Genomic DNA, 23196 nt, shown 5'->3' on the forward strand with positions numbered 1-23196 from the left:
TGAATAAACTGTAATTAATTTTAAAAAGTTAAAAAAAATGACACAAAGATTACTACAAGCTAAAAGGGACTATCTTCCTATTTCTAGATAGAACATTTGTTGAAACCAGCACCCCTACCTAAACAAGGCTGCATAGAAATAGTTACCCTTAGACCAGTAGAGAAAACACACAGCAGGAAAAAAAGGAAGAAAGAAAAATCCATGCTACCTAAAGACAATCCAAAGTGCCCACATGCAATAGCTTTGAAGAAAATAACCAAACTAAGGGCAATCACCTCATCAATTGAAATGTAGATGTCTGAAACTGCCAGAATCATCCATAGGGAAGTAAAGTCCCAGAATTATTCAAAACCATAGAAGGAACAAATATAGACAGAGGATTAAACAAAGCAAAAATGTTCACATATACTATGCAGTCCCTGTCAGGTACGGGTTGATGTAAAAAGATGAGCTACTGAGGCCTGGTTATATGAAGGTCTATATATAGACATGAAAGAGATTAGGGAACATGTATGAGGAACCAAGGAGGAGAAATTGCGTTATAGGAACATGATGGAGGTGAGGTAGATTTAGAGTAACATGGGAGAGTATTGAGGTGTTGGGGTACTAGAGGAGGGAGATTTGAGGGACACCGTGATAAAGAGCATGGGCGTAGATAAAGCTAAGTGTGATGTGGACATATGAGGATTATATATCCATGTACGTACATACATATACCTGTGCACCTATAATTGCAAATATAGGTACGTAGTGTCAAATATCATTCTGGCTTTGCTTTGAAACCATGTTTTTGCACTGTGCACAGCTATTATTCACAACTGAAAAAAAGTTCAAATTAAAGATGTTGGTTATGACCTTGTAGAAACACCCTCCTATTTAAACTGAGCCAACTTTCCTTACAAATTAATGGAGTCAACATTGGGATGTTCCAAGAGTTTAAGATCAGAAAAGTAGAATTCTGTTCTTTTTCACAGCATTTTTGGACCTCAGAGACAGATTACTGATAATATATTTAGTATGTCATCATATTTCTTCTTTTAGACTGCAAAAGCCAAGTGACAAGGGTCATTGCTGCTGTTGTTATCTTCTGGACAATCAGCCAGCCTGCCACCCAATCAAGCAGGGACAGCAGTGGGGAAAAAAAAAAAAAAAAAAAAAAAAAAAAGGAAAACACACACAGCTGTAACCAATCCCTCTCCAGGTCCCTGCATATAATTTTCTTCTTGTTTTCCAAATTGCCCTGCCGTACCTGCTCTACAACATTTTAGCAGGTGGCAATGTGTCTGAATGGATCCCACAAATGTGGCAATAAGCATCACAGTGTGTTGGTAGAATGTTCTTTTGAAATTCATCTTACCCTTGTTCATTCAAATGCTGATTTCTCTCCCCCACTCTCTGGTTTCGATCCAGACATTGCATTGTGATACTTATTCTAAGCATCACCTGTCTCAACTTTGTGTAAACATGTCAAAACAAAGCAACAAGCCACAATGTTGTGCAATGGAAAGGAAGCAGGAAGAGAGGGAGGAGCCAGAGGACAAGAAGGTGGGAGGCAGAGGAGGAGAGAGGACAGAGGCTGGGAGAGCAGAGGCAGGAGCAGAGGTCTTGGAACAACGTGGAGAATGAACCGGACCTAAGATTTCACAAAAAACAAGTATAATGGGTGAATCTAAATGTTAGGAAACTACAAGGGCTTGGAGGTTTAGGATGGAGTAACTATTGCCCAGCATTGTGTTCTAGGTTAATTAAATAAATCCCAGTCACTGTGTGGTGATTTGGGTATACAGCTGTTTAGGACTAATAACAGCATTACTAAAAGATAATTAATAATAAATTTTAACAGCAACCTACAACAACAGTGCATTAAAAAATGCTTAGTCTATTTGGTCCCACTGGGACTGTTTTCTCATTACGATTGTTTTACATTTCTAGCTCATTTTGAAGAATAAAATCAGCCTTTAATTAAAGTCAAATTTCAACCACAGCCTTACTTTTAGCCTTGTCTTAAGAGTCCCCAAACAGCTATTCTGCAAAATTTTATTTTCTCCCTTCTTTCAGTTCATTTGAAAGAACTGAGGTCTGCACAAATTCTCTTTTACTCGGTAGGATGAACATAGTCATTCGCCCATACAAATAAAACATGTGCAAGAGGCAACCAAGCCTTCGGTTCCAATTTCATCAGAGGTATTCTTACCTCTGAGTTGTTCAGGTGACATTTGTGAGTCCCTGAAAACCAGCCATCACTCGAACACTGGTCAATGTCCACTTTCTGAAGATTTATATCAACTTTCATCACACCCCTAAAATGAAAAGGATATTGAAAAAATTAGGCTGAGCCTTTATAATTTCTAATTGTGTTCTGCCCTGGAAATCAGACAAATGTAAAGAATGTCATAGATTGTTCATAATACCCAATCAGATTTAACTCAGGTTTACTCAGTTAAAAAACAAACAAACAAAAAAAACAAAAAAAAAAAAAACCACAGAAGAACAAGCCCAGAAAGTATTTATTTTGCTGAATTTGCAAAGGTCAGGACTTTGTACCTTACCTTTGTACCCTCACAATCTTTGGCCCCTTCGTGTGTACCTGGCACATAACAGGTGCTCAGTAGATAACTGAAGGTTGACTAAAGCAGACAATATTGTTGTGGACATAGCAGAAAACTTGACTCTGCAATAACACCTACCCCCCAAAAAAAATCTTCTTTACATAAATCATAAGTCAAGCTTTTTTTTCTCATTTCTTTCTACTGCTAATTCTCATACTGTACTGGGAGGTCAGAAGAGTTTGGGTAACTGTAACAGAACAAAAGTCTTCTCTGTCCTTTAATCTTCTATAAGTGACATAAATACATAGATGATAGATAGGTGGGTATTTACAATGTGATATGGTGTATGATATAGGAGTTAGTACTAGTAGCTAAGATTAGAATAAAATAACTTGTGCTTGCTTTGACCAGCTATCATGGTAATTCAAGAGTTGCAGCAGCAAAGTGTTGCCAACAGAACCAATGTTGTTTATGAATGTATTGTTCAATGTATTCTGGCATTATGGGTAAACACAAACATATCCATCTACGTTTCTGACAGTACACACAACAGATAATGAATTATAGTTATAAATTCTACTACAAGTGCTGGTTGTTTGTATGTTTGTTTGTCAACTTGACACAAGCTAGGGTCATCTGGGAAAACAGACCGTCAACTGAGAAAACTCTTCCATCAGATCGACTCAGATTGAATAAGCCGTGGGGCATATTCTTCAGTGATTCGGTGCAGGAAGGCCCAGTCCGATGTGGATGGCACTTCCTCTGGCAGGTGGCCCTGTGTTGTTCAAGAAAGCAAACTGAATAAACCATGGAAATCCAGTAAGTAGTGCTCCTCCATGATCACTGTTTCAGTTCCTGTCTACAGGTTCTTGCCTTGACTTCCCTCAATGATGGACTGTGATCTGGGACATACAAACAAAAATTAATTCTTTCATCCCAAATTGGGATGAAATCATGGTGTTTATCACAGCAATATGAGGCAAACTAGAACAGGAAACATTACAAAGGAAGAAATATTTTGGTGGAGGGGAACAGTCAAAGGGATGAGAGAAGGCCAGGGTAAAATTTATGACTGGGATAATTACAGAACTTCATGTCATCACCAGCATCATGAAGTTTCCCACTGGACTATTACTGGCTACAGCATTTTAGTATTCTCCCTTGAATGGCTCATTAATAAAGCATAAACTAACCAAACTATCCATTTTTATTTGTGTAACAACTGTTAGAAATAATGAGTTCAGATTCTCTTCAGCTATTTGCAACACCAACAAGAGCCAAGACTTAGGCCAAATCTCCCAGCTCGCTCAGAACCACAGTCACCAGCTAGGACTGTAAGAAGCTGCCATTATTCCATTTCTGTTGCTTGAAGAAAATTGGCTTCAGAAATAAGTGGCTTACTGATTGAGAACGGTCTCCCTTAACTTCAGGTTCATACGCAGACACTAAGAAGTTGCCGCAAACTTTTAACCCATCCATGAAGCGCTTTGGGTTTGTGCAAAACCACTAGAGGTAAATGAGCCGTGTGTCCACCAGATGGGAAATCAGCGCTGACTCATCTTCATTAGGGCTCCTCGGTGCCTGGAGACCCACTGAGCCCCTGGGAAGGGGCAACAGACTTCTGGAAAGGGAGGTGGAGTTAGGAGGACTTGGTGAGAGAGAAAAACTCTCTAAGAGGGGAACCGCAAATAATTTAAAGAAATTCAGAGACCCAAATGCAAAAGGGCCTGCATTCAGAAGCCAGCTTACAGCCCCAGCACTACTGCACCCTGAGTCCCCGGAGCCAGTTCTCCGGGGTGGAAGTGCTGTTGCTTCAACATCTGGATAGCTCCATAGGCAGCCAGGAAATGACTGTAGTTTAAATGCCTTGGGACTGGAAAAACGAGGGTCAGAAAAAGCCTGGTGGTAACTTCCAGAGACTGGAAAACAACAAACATGATTCCCTTGAGCCCCTTGGAGCTCCGCAGACCAGTGTGTTTCCCTACTTTTTGTCTGAGAACAAAAAGAAAAAAAAAAAAGGAAAAGAAAAGAAAAAACTAAGCCCCAAATTCCTTGCCAGCTCTTATACTCTGTCTGTGCGAATAAGCTTCTGTGTCAGAGCTACCGCCAAGTGCTGCAAGTTGGCATCCTCACAATTTTCTTGTATTTGGACACTTCTGTCCCTTTGCCACTGTCACTGGCTGGTTTCAGATCTTCGTCTCTAACCTGTGTAACAGCTTTTTAATAATAGTTGTTTGGTTGGTTCTGTCTGGCCTTGTTCCAGGTAGAGGTCCCAGTGTGAAGTTTATAAAGTTCAGAGCCTTAGTTCCAAAGTAAAGCTACGTCACTGATACACATTCATATCAGTTCTGCCTTTGTCCTGAGAGATTCATATCATAACTTTTGATGGATGCACACCAAGGACATGAAGAGAATTACCAGAGGCCAATTCTGTCCCCAAGTGCCTACAACAATAACGTTGTGTTTGAATTTGTTTCCTGTTGCTATGATAAGCAGCATGACCAAAAATCAAGTTGGGGGAATAAAGGACTCATTTTGTCTTATACTTTACAGTCCATCATCAAGGGAAGCCGAGGCAGAAACTGAAGCAGACACAATGGAGGAACCACTGTAGAACGCAGGGTTTGTAGCTGCGTTGGTATTTACCTTTCTCCTTTTATAGTGTCTGCATACCTTCTCACTAGTTCATCATTAATATTGACTCCTTAAGCTGTTACTGCCATTCCCCTCAACCCCCAGCAATGGAGCAGAGAATTAGAGTACAAGGTAAGAGGGCTAAGAAACACAGTAGACCCTGGAATCCTTTGATCTCCAGTTTTTCCATTCTCTCATCTACAGCCTAATTGGAATGCTGTGCTAAGAGGTTTGTGTTTTATACTCTCTGAAATGAAAGTATTGGAGTTGAATAGGGAAGGGTCAGGATCTCCCATCCCTAAATAAGAAGCTATCTCCAAAAACAATCACTTGCAAAGGAAAAATTAGTTTCTCCAATGAAGTCTTACTTGGGTATACAAACGATCTTTAAGAGTGGCCCCATGCCCAGCAGTACTCAGCCAACACAAAATGAACTCAATGATATTTTGAAAGTGTTTTTGTTGTTGTTTGTTTGTTTGTCTCACAGTGCTTTGTCTGGACAATTTTTATCTTACTGAACTTTTTCTTATATGTTATTGTTTCTGATTAGGAGTCTTATAGGTTTTCTCTTTGACTCTGCACACACAGACACGTTTTTGGTTTTTTGTTTTGTTTTGTTTTGTTTTTCTTTTCTCTGTCTGTTTTGTTGTGGTTTTCTGTTTTGTTTTGTTTTTGTTTGCCTGTTTCTTTTGTAAAGCAAAGAAAGAGAAAGAAGGCATGGAGTTGGATGGGTGGGGAGGTAGGGAAGATCTTGGAAGGGATAAAAGAGAAAAACATAATCAGTACTGTATGAAACAAATCTGTTTTCAGTAATAACCAGAAATACATACTGTTTAAATAAAGTGTGCTGAAATAAAGAGTTGATGAAAGCAGGATTGATAGATCAGTTGATCAGTTGCACTCAATAATCTCCTTCCACTAACAGACTAGAGTCTGTGAAATGGAGCCGTATAAAAACATGTAGCTGTGAACTCAGAAAAGGCCTCATTGATAGTTAAAGCAGGAATATCTGTTGATAACTATTGAAAGACAGTGAGGGGCCAGTCAGTGGTAGCACACACCTTTAATCCCAGCATTTAGTAAGCAGAAGGAGGTGGATTTCAAAGTTCAAAGCCAGCCTGGTCTACAGAGTGAGTTCCAGGACAGTCAGGGCTACATAGAGAAATCCTGTCCTAAAGAAAAAAAATAAGAAAGAATAAAAGAAAGGAAGAAAAAGAGAGACAATGAGGAAAGCACTATTTGAAGTAGAACAAAAGGGACCTTTGTCACAAAATAGAAGGTTTAACACGCCAAACTAATGACGATCTGGGAAAATATAAACTTATGGATCTGGATGACAAATATTCTAGGCAAATTCAGAGGAAGAACTGTCCAATTCCTTCTAGTAGCCAAAAAGCTAGTTTTGCTTTTTTTTTTTTTAGTAGTTGTGTTATAATATGCATTTCACGAAATTTTTGAACTTTACAACTTTTAAATATCCAATGCAGTTATGTTAAGTATTTTCACACTGCCATGTGATCAACCTACAGACCTCTTGTGTGGTGGTTTGAGCAGGAAGAGCCCCATCTACTCATGTCTTTGAATGCTTTGTCCATAGAGAGCAGCACTATTGGCAGGTGTGAGCTTGTTGGAGTAGATGTGGCCTTGTAAGAAGAAGTATGTCATTGTGGTAGTAGGCTTTAAAGTCTCAAGTCTCTTCCTGCTTCCTTCAGATCAAGACATAGAACTCTCGATTCCTCCAGTACCATATCTGCACAGATGCTGCCATGCTTTTCTCCATGATGATAATGGACTGAACTTATGAAACTGTAAGTCAGCCCCAAATAAATATTTTTCTTTTTTAACTAAATTTTTATTTTTTATATTAATTACAGTTTATTTACTTTGTATCCCAGCTGTAGCTCTGTCCCTCATTCCCTCCCAATCCCACCCTCCCTCCCTCATGTCCTCTTTCCCCTCTCTAAGTCCACTGATAGGGGAGGTCCTCCTTCCCTTCTATCTGAATCTAGCTTATCAGGTCTCACCACGACTGGCTGCAATGTCCTTCTCTGTGGCCTAGCTAGGCTGCTCCTCTTATAGAGGTTTGGGAGATCAAAAAGCCAGCGACTGAGTTCATATCAGAGACAGTCCCTGTTTCCCTTACTAGGAAAGCCACTTGGACACTGAGCTGTCTTGGGCTACATCCAAGCAGGAGTTCTAGGTTATATCCAAGCATGGTCCTTGGTTGGAGAAACAGTCTCAGACAAGCCCCTGTGCCCAGATATATTTGGTCCTTGTAGAGTTCCTGTCTTTTCTAGGTGATACTAACTCTTTCTTCTTTCATATGATTCCCTGCACTCTGCCCAAAGTTTGGCCATGAGTCTCAGCATCTGTTTTGATATACTTCAAGTGACAGCACATGCTGGTGGGAATGTAAACTTGTACAACCACTTTGGAAATCACTCTGACGCTTTCTCAGACAATTAGGAATAGCGCTTCCTCAAGATCCAGCTATACCACTCCTAGGCATATATCCAAACTATGCTCAAGTACACTACAAGGAAATTTGTTCAACCATGTTCATAGCAGCTTTATTTGTAATAGCCAGAACCTGGAAACAACCCAGGTGTCCCTCAATGGAAGAATGGATACAGAAACTGTGGCACATTTACACAATGGAATACTACTCAGCAATTAAAAACAAAGAAATCATGAAATCTGCAGGCAAATGGTGGGAACTAGAAAAGATCATCCTGAGTGAGGTGTCCCAAAAGCAGAAGGACACACACGGTATATACTCACTTATAAGTGGATACTAGAACTATAAGACAGGATAAACATACTAAAATCTGTACACCTAAAGAAGCTAAACAAGAAGGAGAACTCTGGGTAAGATGATCAATCCTTACTCAGAAAGACAAATGGGATGGACATTGGAAGTAGGAGAAATTGAGAAGCAGGACAGGAGCCTACCTTAGAAGGCCTCTGAAATACTCTACCTAACAGTGTATCCAAGCAGATGCTGAGACTAATGTTTTTCTTTATGGGAGCTGCCATAATGTAGAAGAGAGCCATCCATGACACTTCAAGATACTCTGCTATGCTTGCAGACAGAAGCCTAAGAAAATAGTCTTCTTAGAGGCTTCATTCAGCAGCTGATGAAAACAGAACAGAGACCCAGAGCCAAACAATAGGCTGAGTTCAGAGTTTTGTGGAAGAGTAGGAGAAAGAATTGAGGGAAGAAGGGCGCCAAGGACAGAGGAAGTTAATCTAGGCCTATGGAGGCTCACAGAGACTAGAACCACCATCACAGAAAACCACAACTGATTAAACTGCAAAGAACAAGAAATTGTGTGATGCCCAGTTCCAAAGGACACATCTACAGCACAATTCCAGCAACTAATGCTCAGAGATCATTGAGGAAAAGGGATTGGAAAGAGTGTAAGTGCCAGAGGAACAGGAAGTTTGCTGTGAGATTATATCTTCTAGAAATGTCATTGAGACATGACTGCTGAAACAAAACTTGAACAATTACCCCAATGGACATGCTAACATAGAAGGGAGAATCTTAATGGACATCAACCCTAGACAAAGAAATACCAACAACAAGGGAATGCTGAGAGCAGGAGAAATTATATTCCCCAGGGACGAGTCCTCCTATTGGCTATTTAATATCAAATACTCAATCCAGAGATCATATACATATAGGTAACACGATACAAAGTGAGCAGGTTATATTTATGTATTTAAGAATACATTTAAGGGAGGGGCCAAGATGGCGGCACCGGGAGAACACCGTGTCTGAGAAGTGGGACAACACACTCTGTGCAGCGACCAAGAGACTGAACTCTGGGCCCTAAAACAACAGCGATCGATCCTGTTTCCCAGGTGAGGGGAGGCTCTCACGGCGTGGAAATCGGTCAGTCGGGCCCACTCTCGGCTGCCCAGCCAGAACCCGGAAGAGAACCCACCTAACTCGGGCTTTGGGTCTCCGGGCTGGTGCCGCAAGCCTGCTTGTCACGATCACTTTCCCAGGCTGATTGGTGGGCACAAGGGGGCCTGAGGCTGGGAGTCCCGGTCGCAAAAAAACCCCACGGGGAAGGAAAGTTGCCAGACTGGTCACTGATCACCCAGTCTTTCCCTGGAAGGTCTCTCGACCACGGGTACCTGCTGCCATCACAATTGAGCTCCCACCACGCACAGATTGCAGCTGCTCACACAGCTCAAAATCCCTACTCCCTCTTGGGAGGAGGCAGGAGGCGTCCAGCAGAATCTGCCACAGACCACATTGTCTGTACCCCAACCCGAGATCGGGGCTGAGAAAACCCAATCCTTTCAGGCACTCCCCCAAACGCCGCCATAACCCTGCCGCGGCAGAGTAGAAGGATAAAGAGGTGCACAGCAGCTTCACAGAGCCGGAACTCCAGTGCTGCTGGCCGCTCCTAGCAAACAAACTACAGCTCAGGATCTGGGACTGTGGTCATTCTACACGTACTGAGATTATCCTGGGTCCAGCGCAATAAGGTCTAGCAGCAAGTTCTATCACCGGCGCCCCCCCAACCCCTGGCAGAGAAACGCCGGCTCAGGGCTCAGGATCCGACTGAGAAGCCCCAACCCCTGCTGGCACTCCCCTGAGAGCACCTCCATAAGCTTGCCCTAGCAGAGGAGAAGGTCAGAGGGGAAGGACAGAGAGGCAGCCTGCCAAGGACACAGCACCCTCTCTCCAGCTCACCCAGCGGCCCCTAGCAGAGAAACCCAAGCTCTGGATCTGAGGACACTCAACCCTACCCGGTACTCTCTTGGGATCAGCAAACATAGATTCTACCTCTAGGCTGCTTCTGGCAGAGAGATCTGGGCCCGGGATCTGGGATTGAGTACACTCACCTTAACTCTTTCCCGCGCCACCCAGGGACCAGTCAACATAACCCCTCCTGGCAGAGGGAAAGGACAAAGAGGCAGCACACAGGAAAGGTGGACACCGAGTCCTGCGGCCACAGTGTCACAGAGCTGACTGTTAGCCTACCCGTGCACTTCCGCAGCAGGACCAAAACAGAGAGTAGTGAACAAGGGGAACCCCTGTGTATTCCAACTGGTCCTGCAAGAGAGTGAGTGAGCCTTCTAGGGAGAGACTGCCCCAGACCCAGGGCCTCTCCACAGAAGCAACCAGATGAGATCCCTGCCACCCACACTCCTAGTGTGGACATCAGAGGGATTCTTGGGATAGCGACCCCAATATTGAAGCCTCTGCCTTGCGGGTCCACAAGGGTAATCCAGGCAAACAATCCCTGGATCTCAGTCAGAACTGCGTAATAGTGGCTTGCAGGCCACTGCAATAGTCAGAGAATCCGCGCATGCACACTGCACCTGCTAAAAGTGCACGTGAATAGCACCAGCGTCACATTCCATACTTAGGCAGAACTGAAAACACAGTGCACACTCCCAAAGCAGTGAACCTCTCTCATCTTCCTGAAAAAACAGTCCAGAAAACAGAAAGAGAGGATCATAGCCCAAACTACAATCTTGAGGAACAACCAGTGAGGATTATAAATAACCAGATGGCTAAAGGCAGACATAAGAACACTCCCAACAAAAATCAGGACATAATGACCTCACCAGCAACCCCACAAAACAATGGACACTTCAATTCACTAGATATACAAGAAAACGACCTCAAAACTATGTTTCTCCAGCTATTAGAGGCCCATAGAGATGAAATGAACAAAGCCCTCAGAGAAATAACCAAAGAAATCGAGACTAACCAAGAGGAAACAAATCATGCTCTCAGAGAAATGACCACGAAAATTGAGGCAAACAGAGAAGAAATGCACAAAGCTCTCAAAGAAATGTCCACACAAATGAAGGCAAATAAAGAAGAAATAAACAAATCTCTCATAGAAATACAGGCAATTATACCCAAAGAAGTAGAGGCACAATTAGTGATACATAGAGAGGAAACAGATAAAAAAATAGAAGCTATCATTGAAAAGCAGGAGTCCACATTCAAACAGATGAAGGAAATGGTGCAAGACATAAAAACAGAATTAGAATCAATAAAGAAAACACAAATAGAGAAAAACCAGGAGCTGGAGAACATAGAGAAAAGATCGGGCACTACAAAGGTAAGCATCACCAACAGAATACAAGAGATGGAAGAAAGAATCTCAGGAGCCGAAGATACACTTGCGGAAATTGACACGTCTCTCAAAGAAAAAATAAAATCAGAAAAGTTCCAAACACAAAACATCCAAGAAATCAAGGACACCATGAAAAGACAAAACCTAAGAATAATAGGAGTAGAAGAAAAAGAAGACATCAGGCTCAAAGGTCCGGAAAATATTTTCAAGAAAATTATAGAAGAAAACTTTCCCAACTTAAAGAAGGAGATGGCCATAAACATACAAGAGGCCTACAGAACACCAAGTAGACTAGACCAGAAAAGAAATTCTTCACGTCACATCATAGTCAAAACACTGAACCTACAAAACAAAGAAAAAATTCTAAAAGCAGCAAGGGAAAAAGGCCAAGTAACATATGAAAGTAGACCTATCAGAATCACACCAGATTTCTCAACAGAAACTATGAAAGCCAGAAGGACCTGGACAGAAATCATACAGTCCTTAAGGGACCACAGTTTCCAACCCAGACTACTATACCCAGCAAAACTTTCAATCAACATAGACGGAGAGTTCAAGATATTCCAAGACAAAACCAAATTTAAACAATATCTACATAGTAACCCAGCTCTACAGAAGTTACTAGAAGGGAAACTCCAAACCAAAGAAAACAACTACATTGAAGGAAAAAGAGGAAATAGATAACTACACAACAACAAAAAAAAAAAAAAAAAAAAAAACAAAAGAAGACAAGCAATGAAACTCAGTGACACCACCAACACCACATCTAAAGTAACAATTGTTGGTCACTAGTTTCTATCAACATCAACGGACTCAACTCCCCAATTAAAAGACACAGACTAACAGAATGGTTGCAGAAAAAGGATCCATCATTCTGTTGCATCCAAGAAACACACCTATGCAACAAAGATAAATACTACCTCAGAGTAAAGGGCTGGAAAAATGTCTTTCAAGCAAATGGTTCCAGAAAAAAAGCGGGAGTAGCCATCCTAATATCTAATAAAATAGACTTTCAACCCAAGTTAATCAAAAAAGATAAGGATGGCCACTATAGTCTCATCAAAGGAAAAATCCACCAAGAGGACATCACAATTTTGAATATCTATGCCCCAAATACAAGAGCACCTGCATTCGTAAATGAAACAATATTAAAGCTTAAATCACACATTGATCCTAAAACCCTAATAGTGGGAGACTTCAACACTCCACTCTGACCAAGGGACAGATCAACTAGACAGAAAACAAATAGGGAAATAAAAACACTTACAGAGACCCTAAATCAAATGGACCTAATAGACGTCTACAGATCTTTTCATCCAAACTCAAAAGAGTATACCTTCTTTTCAGCACCGCATGGAACCTTCTCCAAAGTAGACCATATAGTTGGTCATAAAGCAAGCCTCAACAGATACAAAAAGATTGAAATAATCCCTTGTATTCTATCTGACCACCATGGACTTAAGCTGGACCTCAACAACAACAGAAATAACAAACAGCCTACACGCACATGGAAACTGAACAACTTGTTACTCAACGACAGCTGGGTTAAGGAAGAAATAAAGAAAGAAATTAAAGACTTCACAGAATTTAATGAAAATAAAGGCACAACATACCCAAATTTATGGGACACATTGAAAGCAGTGCTCAGGGGAAAATTTATAGCACTAAGTGCCTGCAAGAAGAAATTCCTAACATCACATACAAACAACTTAATGGCCCAACTGAAAACCCTAGAAAAAAAAAGAAGCAGATACACGCAAGAGGAGCAGAAGGCTGGAAATAATCAAACTCAGGGCTGAAATCAATCAATTAGAAACAGATAAAGCTATTCAAAGAATCAATGAAACAAAAAGCTGGTTCTTTGAGAAAATCAACAAGATAGACAAACCCTTAGCCAAACTAACTAAAAAGCAGAGAGAATCTATCCAAATCAACAAAATCAGAGATGAAAAGGGTGACATAACTATAGACACAGAGGACATTCAAACAATCATTAGGTCATACTGCAAAAGCCTATGTGCCACAAAATTTGAAAACCTAAATAAAATGGACTATTTTCTTGATAGATTCCATCTTCCAACATTAAGTCAAGATCAGGTAGAAAGACTGAACAGCCCTATATCCCCCAAGGAAATTGAAGCAGTCATTCACAGTCTCCCCTCCAAAAAAAGCCCTGGGCCAGATGGTTTCAGCGCAGAATTCTACCAGACCTTCAAAGAAGTGCTCACACCAATTCTCCTCAAACTATTCAACAAAATAGAAACAAAAGGTACATTACCAAACTCATTCTATGAAGCAACAGTCACCCTGATACCTAAACCACACAAAGACCCAACAAAAAAAGAGAACTTCAGACCTATCTCTCTTATGAACATTGATGCAAAACTACTCAATAAAATACTTGCAAACCAAATCCAAGAACACATCAAAGATATCATCCACCATGAACAAGTAGACTTTATCCCAGGCATGCAAGGGTGGTTCAACATACGGAAATCCATCAATGTAATCCACCACATAAACAAACTGAAGGAGAAAAACCACATGATCATCTCCTTAGATGCTGAAAAAGCATTTGACAAAGTCCAACACGCATTCATGTTTAAAGTCTTGGAGAGATCAGGAATACAAGGCACATATCTAAACATAGTAAAGGTAATACACAGCAAGCCTATAGCCAACATCAAACTCAATGGAGAGAAACTTAAATCAATCCCACTGAAATCAGGGACAAGACAAGGCTGCCTACTCTCTCCATACCTCTTCAACATAGTACTTGAAGTCCTAGCCAGAGCAATAAGACAACTAAAGGAGATCAAGGGGATACAAATCGGAAAGGAAGAGGTCAAAGTGTCACTATTCGCAGATGATATGATAGTATATATGAGCTACCCCAAGAATTCAACCAGAGAACTCCTCCAGCTGATAAACACCTTCAGCAAAGTGGCAGGATACAAAATCAACTCAAAAAAATCAGAAGCCCTCCTGTATACCAAAGATAAAAGGGCTGAGAAAGAAATTAGGGAAACAACACCCTTCACAATAGCCACTAATAACATACAGTACCTTCGGGTGACACTAACCAAGCAAGTGAAAGACCTGTTTGAGAAAAACTTCAAGTCTCTGAAGAAAGAAATTGAAGAAGATCTCAGAAGATGGAAAGATCTCCTGTGCTCATGGATTGGTAGGATTAACATTGTGAAAATGGCCATCCTGCCAAAAGCAATCTACAGATTCAATGCAATTCCCATCAAAATACCAACTCAATTCTTTACAGACCTTGAAAAAAAGATTCTCAGCTTCATATGGAGAAACAAAAAACCCAGAATCTCCAAAACAATCCTGTGCAACAACAGATCATCTGGAGGTATCTCCATCCCCGATCTCAAGTTGTACTACAGAGCAATAGTAATAAAAACTGCATGGTATTGGCATAAAAACAGAAAGGAGGATCAATGGAACCGCATAGAAGACCCAGAAATAAACCCACACACCTATGAATACTCGATTTTTGACAAAGAAGCCAAAACCATTCAATGGAAAAAAGACAGCATCTTCAACAAATGGTGCTGGTCCAACTGGATGTCCACATGCAGAAAAATGAAAATAGATCTATATTTATCACCCTGCACAAAACTAAAGTCCAAGTGGATCAAAGACCTCAACATAAAACCAGATACTCTATATCTGTTAGAAGAAAAAGTGGGGAACAGCCTAGAACTCATTGGCACAGGAGACTACGTCCTAAACAGAACACCAACAGCACAGGCTCTAAGAGCAACAATCAATAAATGGGACTTCATGAAACTGAAAAGCTTCTGTAAAGCAAAGGACACTGCCATCAAAACAAAACGCCTGCCTACAGATTGGGAAAGAATCTTCACTAACCCTTTATCTGACAGAGGACTAATATCGAGTATATACAAAGAACTAAAGAAACTGAAAAGCAGCAAACCAAGTAATCCAATTAAAAAATGGGGAACAGAGCTAAACAGAGAATTCTCGACAGAGGAATATCGAATGGCAGAGAAACACTTAAAGAAATGCTCATCTTCATTAGCCATCAGGGAAATGCAAATCAAAACGACCCTGAGATATCACCTTACACCCATCAGAATGGCCAAGATGAAAAATTCAAGGGACAACACATGCTGGAGAGGTTGTGGAGAAAGGGGAACCCTCCTCCACTGCTGGTGGGAATGTAAACTGGTTCAACCACTCTGGAAATCTATCTGGCGCTTTCTAAAACAATTAGGAATAGTGCTTCCTCAAGACCCAGCTATACCACTGCTAGGTATATACCCAAAGTTTGCTCAAGTACACAAAAGGGATATTTGCTCAACCATGTTTATAGCAGCTTTATTTGTAATAGCCAGAACCTGGAAACAACCCAGATGTCCATCAACGGAGGAATGGGTACAGAAATTGTGGTATTTTTACACAATGGAATACTACTCAGCAATCAAAAAGGAGGAAATCATGAAATTTGCAGGCAAATGGTGGGATCTAGAAAAGATCATCCTGAGTGAAATATCCCAGAAGGAGAAAGACAAACACGGTATATACTCACTTATATAGACCTATAAGATATGATAAACATAATGAAATCTATACACCTAAAAAAGATAATCAAGAGAGCAGACATGGGGTAAGATTATCAATCCTCGTTTAGAAAGACAGATGGGATATGCATTGAACATATGACAGGAGTCTACTGAGCGCATTTGAAAGACTCTAACTAGCAGTGTTTTCAAAGCAAAGACTCATGACCAAACCTTTGGCAGAGTACAGGGAATCATAAGAAAGAAGGGGAGTTAGTCTGATGAGGAAAGGATAGGAGCTCCACAAGGACCAAACATATCTGGGCACAGGGTCTTTTCTGAGACTGACATGCAACCAAGGACCATGTATGAATGTAACCTAGAACCTCTGCTCAGATGTAGCCTGTGGTAGCTCAGTAACCAATTGGTTTCCCATAGTGAGGGGAACAAGGACTATTTCTAACAGGAACTCAATGACTGGCTCTTTGGCCTCCCCACCCCCCAAGGGAGGAGCAGTCCTGTTAGGCCACAGAGGAGGGCTTTGCAGCCAGTCCTGAAGATACCTGATAAAACAGGATCAGATGAATGGGGAGGAGGTCCCCCCTATCAGTGGACTTGGAAAGGGGCACGGTGGAGATGAGGGAGGGAGGGAGGGGCTGGGAGGGAATGAGGGATCGGGACACGGCTGGGATACAGAGTTAATAAAATGTAACTGATAAGAAAAAAATAAAATTCAAAAAAAAGAATCCATTTAATACAGTTATATATGCATATGTGTAACAATTGAGAAAGAGGCCATGAATTTGAGAAAAAGCAAGGAGGTGCATACGAAGTGTTGGGGGAAGGAAAATAAAGAGGGAAATGATACAATTTTAATCTCAAAAAATAATAGAAATAACTTAGAAAATTTTAAAAAACTTATTATCAGTTTTTAAAAAACTGTCAGTTTTTTACATAAACAAGAGCATCAGCATCTTGATTAACAGGAAGAGACATAATATTTTAAAGTATACCTCTCTGTCTTTTAAGGTCAACAAGCAGGCTGAGACAGCTACACATATCCTCAATTCCTTGGGGAAGAAAAGATAATTCAAGAGGACAGAAACAAGAGCCCAGAGGGCAAAGCTAAAACCTTGAAGAAGTATTCTGAGGGGGAAAGAATCTGGGTCCTAAAGGAATGAACTGGCTAATGTACACTGAAGTGGATTCAAAACTGCCAAGATGGGAGCTGTTATTCATACCCTGTTTCACATGGCTTCTGAACTGCAGGACTGTCATAGTTATCTGAGACTTTTACCTCAGTTTGTTGGTAGGCAGATGGGAGAAGAAACACAAATTTCTTTGTAGGTCTCTAGACTAAGTTTCAAGAAACTACACACATGGAACCTCACCTGACCTGCACTTAAAAGCCTAGGGTGGAATGATGTCTTCCTGAGAAAGAGTAAGTATATTTTCATTAAGGAGACTAGCTACCAGCAGGAAGTAGCCTTACATGCTTATAATCCCAACATTTAGAAGTCTGAGGCAGGGGAATCTTAAATTCCAGACCAGTCTGGGCTACACAGTAGAGCCCTGTGTAGCAATAAGTAAGAAAATAAAAGGCTGAAGCTAAATAATGGTGATACCGGATTGTAACACAAAAGGATAAATTGTTACAAGTCCATACTCCTCATACAAGATAAACTGAATGAGGAGCAAAGGATAACTTTCTTACAGAAGCATTTCAGTTGGCAAATATACAACGAATGAGGGAAATAGGAAACTCATAATCACAACCTTACATTGGGGTGACCAAATAGCTGATACATTGTGGTTGCTTAGAATACACACCTGGGTTTGATACCCAGTCCAGAAAAAAACAAACAAACAAACAAACAAACAAAAAACAGTAATAATATTGCAACTAAGACTTGCTGAAGGTTAGTGGAAAAAAATCTTCAAGCAAAAACAGGATATTTGAATAACCTCAAAAATATGTTGCCTAACAGGGGTCTTTTCTGAAACTGATACTCCAGCCAAAGACCACTCGTGGAGATGGCCTGGAACCCCTGCACAGAGGTAGCCTATGGCAGTTCAGTGTCCAAGTAGCCTCCATAGTAATGGGGACAGGGACTGTCTCTGACATGAACTGATTGGCCTGCTCTTTGATCACCTCCCCCTGAGAGGGAAGCAGCTTTATCAGGTCACAGAAGAAGACAATGCGGTGACTCCTGATGAGACCTGATAGACTAGGATCAGAGGGAAGGGAAGGAGGACCTCCCTTATCATTGGACTGGGAGAGGGACAGGGATGGGCAAGAGGGAGGGTGCAATTGGGAGGGGAGGAGGGAGGAAGGTACATGGGAGGTAAAAAGTGAATAAACTAATTAATAATAATTTTAAAAATTTTAAAAAAATCCAAGTATCATGGCCCACTTGCCTTTTCCCAAATTAGCCACAAGTAGATTGTGTATTTACAAAGCAGAGCTTCAGAAAAAGCATTGTGGCAGTTGCCTGCATAAAGTGTTATCACTCTTGTCATATTTAGACCCTGGCCTGTAATCCCAGAACTAGGCGGGTTGAGGCAGGAGGCCTATGAATTTAAAGATAACCTGGGCTACCTAGTTAATAGCATGCCAGACTTAGCCACATAGCCTGAGATATTTTCAAGGCATATTGTTAATGGTGATCTATCTTAGCATTTCTTTGACAGTGAAATAAAGGGGTCAATACTTTATACCATGAAATCTTACTCTTCCAAAATCAAAGGTTATATAAGATAGGACCTATGGCCTGCCTTTTAATGATACACTAACATTTTTTGCTATTTTTTTTTCTAATTTCAGTTCCTGTAGTGAGCACTTGTTTTCTAGCTCTATGTCAAGAATCAAGGATAACCATAAAAAGAGTTCTTAAATACAAATCTATCCCCAGACCAGCATTCACTTTTATTTACAGGAAAACTCTAGGTAATCACAGGGTTTACTCAATGCCAATGGCAAAAACTACCCAAATGTGTGTCTGGACCGTGCAGGTGACACCATCTGCCACTCATTTTGACTAAGATTTTGCTTTCTCTGGTGTTAATTGATCTCTGTTTCCCAGGAGTCCCCTGGCAAGAGCGCAGTAGTCAAGTCCATCTGAGAACTAGAGAATCATCCACTTGTTTGCATATGCTCTCATCTGGCTTTCTGTAAAGCTCTCCTAGCAGAAAGAGGTGGTCCTGGCTTGTTAATAATTAATAGCACCCAATGCAAATGGAGCAGTTCTGTCATAGGGTTTCATCGGTGAGGCCATGGTACAAAATACATATGTTGCCTAATAATTGTTACTATAATGGATTTAACATAATATCTAGAACCCTTTGATATACATTCTTTTTTCCAGGATGAGGTAAGTACCTCATCTCCTTTTAAATGTATTCCTAACATAATGAGTCACTAGAGTATATTTAAAAGACAAGGAAAAACTGAGACACTAAACAGAGAATTGTGGTAAACAAATATAGTATGATGTATTCACCTTCTAAAGCTGCTTGTTAGTTCTTCAGCTAAGCAACCCCAAAAGCACTTGATTTTCTTATAACTGTCTAAAGAAAAAAAGCATAACAAAAAGGTGTCAGCATGGTTGGTTTCTTCTGCATCCTTCCTTTTTGGCTTGTATGTGATCATCATGGTGCTTCCCACAGATCTCCCTCTGTCCATCTTATAAAGACACCAGAGATACTGAATTAGCCTACTCTGATGACCTCATTTTTACTTAATTATCTCTTTAAGGATGCTGCATGTAAATTCACATTGATATTTACGTTCCTTAGATGCTGGAGGTTAGAATACCAACACACATATTTGGGGAGAGGCAATGCACCTCATGACATATGATACAGAAAACAGGCCTCGAGCACGTAAAATCTAAGGAAGTCTGAAAGAAGTCTGCACTTCAGCTACAAGCTCCTTACCCTGCTCATTTCCCAGTAATTACATAAATATGTTAGTGTGGGAAGAAGAATGAAGGACATAAGGACTTTTGTAATATCTTGGTTAATCTTCTGATTTTAAAATTATTTCAAATTAGTTTTCAGTTAATTATAAAAATTATTTATTGAAAATACAGGAGAATTAAAGAGAATTTATTTAAAAAAATAAAAAAACACAGAAATAAATAATACATAAAGTGAAAAGATACAAAGGTATATGTAAAAAACATGTTATGATTGATTATACTCTAACAAACTTTAAAATATAGAGTAAATAGATAAACTGATAGAAAATATAACATACCAAATTTTCCCCAAGAGAATAGAAAACTTGACTAGAACAATTAAGCACAAAAATGCAATTTCACTCTATTTTATTTTTAAAAGATGTAGTTTTTCTTTAGTTTATGCCTTCAGAGGGTTTCTTTTTTTTTTTTTTTTTTTTACCCACACCAAGATGGAGGTCACACCACAACCCACATGGCAAAGTCAAGATGGCGGCGAGGCACTGAGGCACTTTACATACCACGTGATACACTATACATATGCGTTCATAGATCTAATGAACACCTAGGCACACATTTTAAACAAGTTTTGTGAGGCCTTTCAGAACAGAAAACAGAAGGTAAACACGAGCAAATGCTGCACAGAGACATTGAGACAAAAAACACCCAACAGCTGGCCAAATTTCCCGGGACCAAAACTGAGGCCTTACAGAAATTCCTCCAGGACGAGCACCCAGGCCCAAGTCTTTCTGGGTAAGGTACTGTAAAAACAGACCTTCAGATTCCCGCTCTGGCTCCTCTGCCACAGAAGCCTGAGTGGTGGGTGGTTCTAGACCACCTCCAGATGCTGATGAAGTTGGGGGACGTCTCTCCCAACTTCAGTGACTGTGATTGTTTGACACGTCTGTCCAAATCACATTTAGTCACTCATACAGATGCCTCGAGGCAGAACAGAATTCAGAAGATAGGCGCCAACGTGAACACTGCACACTGCACAACAGAGACTGAGACACAGACACGACACGACACTTACCAGCTGGTATGAGACCCTCCGGATCAGTCCTCAGGTCTTGGGGGGCCTTGGAATCTCAGTGGGACCTCCAAATGTTATACCCAGTTCGCGAGCCCCCAAAAGATCTACAGGAATCGACTCCGTTGCAAAACACATGAGGGTCTTTTTATTATAAATTACAAGCTGCAGCTTGGGCCAACACAGCCCCGCCGCTGAGGCGGTGGGAGCTGAGCGCCCAGAGGGTTTCATCCATCATCCACACTAGAGCAAAACACCATACACTTAGAAGTATGTGGGAAAACAATTAGACAGGAAACAGAAAATGAGGAAGGGACCAGGTAGCAGGCATAACATTAGATAACTCATTGAACAAGATGAATATCTACAAATGTCTGCGCATCAAAATAAGAAAATCACTATCTGTTATGAACTCAATGTATAAGCCCCCTGTCATATTTTTGTGCAGGATAATTATTGCAATTTTATAGCTATAAGCTTAAATATGTGAGCAAATATTTGCATATTAAAGTTAAAAATTGAGAAGTTTTAAAATATAAATACATTATGTGTGTCATAAGAACCAAATGGTAATTTAAAACAAGAGAAAAATTAACCAAGCTATTCTTATCTATCACTGAGGCCTCTGATGCCTTCATCCTCTGGTTCTGTTTCGTTGTCCTACCTTGACCAAACTGTCTAGGTGAATGAAAAGCTACCAGTATCCTCAAACACTAAGCCATTCTGAAGAAAAGAAACTATTCTCAAGTCTTGAATCTAGTAATTACATTCTCTGTTTTTAAAGATGAAGGGAAAAAATTAATTCTAAAATTAAAATAATGAAATGGAACCCACTAATATTTTATACCATATGTCTGTGTCTAAGTGACTAGACTCTGTTTTTTCATATGAATAAGAATTATATGTAGAAAATTTAGGGTCCAACCTAAGTTCTTACAATCTTGTTTTTTTTCCTTGAATTATTGTTACATACATACATATAAATGTATAGATATAACCTATTAGTTTATTTAGAGTTGCTCATATGTATATATGGGCAGGGCTGACTGTTGCTTGGGATTGGATAACCTATCAAGGGGCTCATCCCTGGAGAAAACTGATTCTCCCTTTCTCACCAGTCATTAATGCATATAGTTTCTTTTTTTAATGGTTTGGTTTGGTTTGTTTATTGGTGTTGTTTGATTGGTTTGGTTTTTAAGATCATTGTACAGCCTTGGATGTCCTGGAATTAGCTCTGTAGACCAGGCTAGCTTCAAGCTCACAAAGATCTGCCTGCCTCTGCATCCCCCAACCCCCACTCAGTGCTTACATTAAGCTCATGTGCCGCCACCACCAAGCCTCATGCATGTAGTTTTATATAGGTTTGGAGCCTTGTGAGATTTTCCCATCTACACTGACAAGCCAATTAGTATTGTCATTTTTCTGGTCAACTATGTCCTTGAGATTTCATGGGTGCAACTTTCCTGTCACATATAGAAGATATAATCTCACAGCAGACATACTTGTCCTCTGGCTATTAAACTTTTTCTACCCTGTCTTCAGCAGTGTTTCCAAAGCCTTCAGTGTACGGCTTCTCCTAAGATTGTGGTCAGTTTTTCTCTGCCTTTTAACCAGTTGCTGCTTTCTATAATGGTCTCACACTTCTCTGATGAGGCATGAGAGCTACACTTAGCTGTGAGTATAAGGCTAAGTATTTAAAATGTGGTTAAAAAGTATATTGGTTTGGGAAAGCAGCCATAGCAGGTTCTCCTCTGTGGTCCTGGTCCTCACCAGCCAGGAGTAATTGGTTAGGTTTACAGTACCAGGCATGAATTCCCTCCTATTGAGCAAGCATTAAGTCCAATTAGGTGTTGGTTGTCCTAAAGATGTAAATACCACTATCACACCTTTCATATTATCTTACTGTTCTATTCTTTGTTGTGGTTTGAAGGCATTATAGCTGAATAGCAATATTGATTGTTTTTTTCCCCTCGGTAGCTTGCATAACATCTTCTGGTGTTATAAAAGTTTTCAGAAAAGAATTCTCAAGATCAGAGCCATATTCATTTCCCCAAATTCTCTTTCCAAAACTGTGTGGTGTCTTCAGCAGTAGGGTCTTACTGCTCTGAAAGGCAGCTAAGGGGATTGATGATCATAGCCTGTATTATTTTGTTTATTGTTGGAGGATGGTTTGGGGCACTATGTATTCAAATGCTGATTTCTGTACCCAGAGATCTAGCTGCAGTCCAGACTTTGGAACTGTCATTATTATGAAGCATCTCCTGGTTTGGTATGCTGTAAACATTGTTTTCTATCAACTTTTGATTGAGCTGAATGGCTGGAGAACTCAGGAGGAACTTCTGATCCCTATGAGGAGGTCTCAGGTGGGGA

The 23196-nt window shown here is 40.5% G+C and overlaps 1 protein-coding gene across 1 annotated transcript in view; it reads right to left on the bottom strand.

The window, feature by feature from the left end:
* Gpr158 (G protein-coupled receptor 158) overlaps window positions 1-23196 on the bottom strand; it is a 528628-nt gene that overhangs the window by 479594 nt on the left and 25838 nt on the right. The window contains exon 2 of the mRNA XM_055593813.1: window positions 2195-2300. Within this exon, the coding sequence (XP_055449788.1) occupies window positions 2195-2300 (106 nt within the window). The remainder of the gene's footprint in view (window positions 1-2194; window positions 2301-23196) is intronic.

The sequence above is a fragment of the Psammomys obesus genome, unplaced genomic scaffold, assembly GCF_907164565.1.
Source record: "Psammomys obesus unplaced genomic scaffold, mPsaObe1.curated_primary_1811, whole genome shotgun sequence".
In the NCBI taxonomy this organism is placed as follows: Eukaryota; Metazoa; Chordata; class Mammalia; order Rodentia; family Muridae; genus Psammomys; species Psammomys obesus.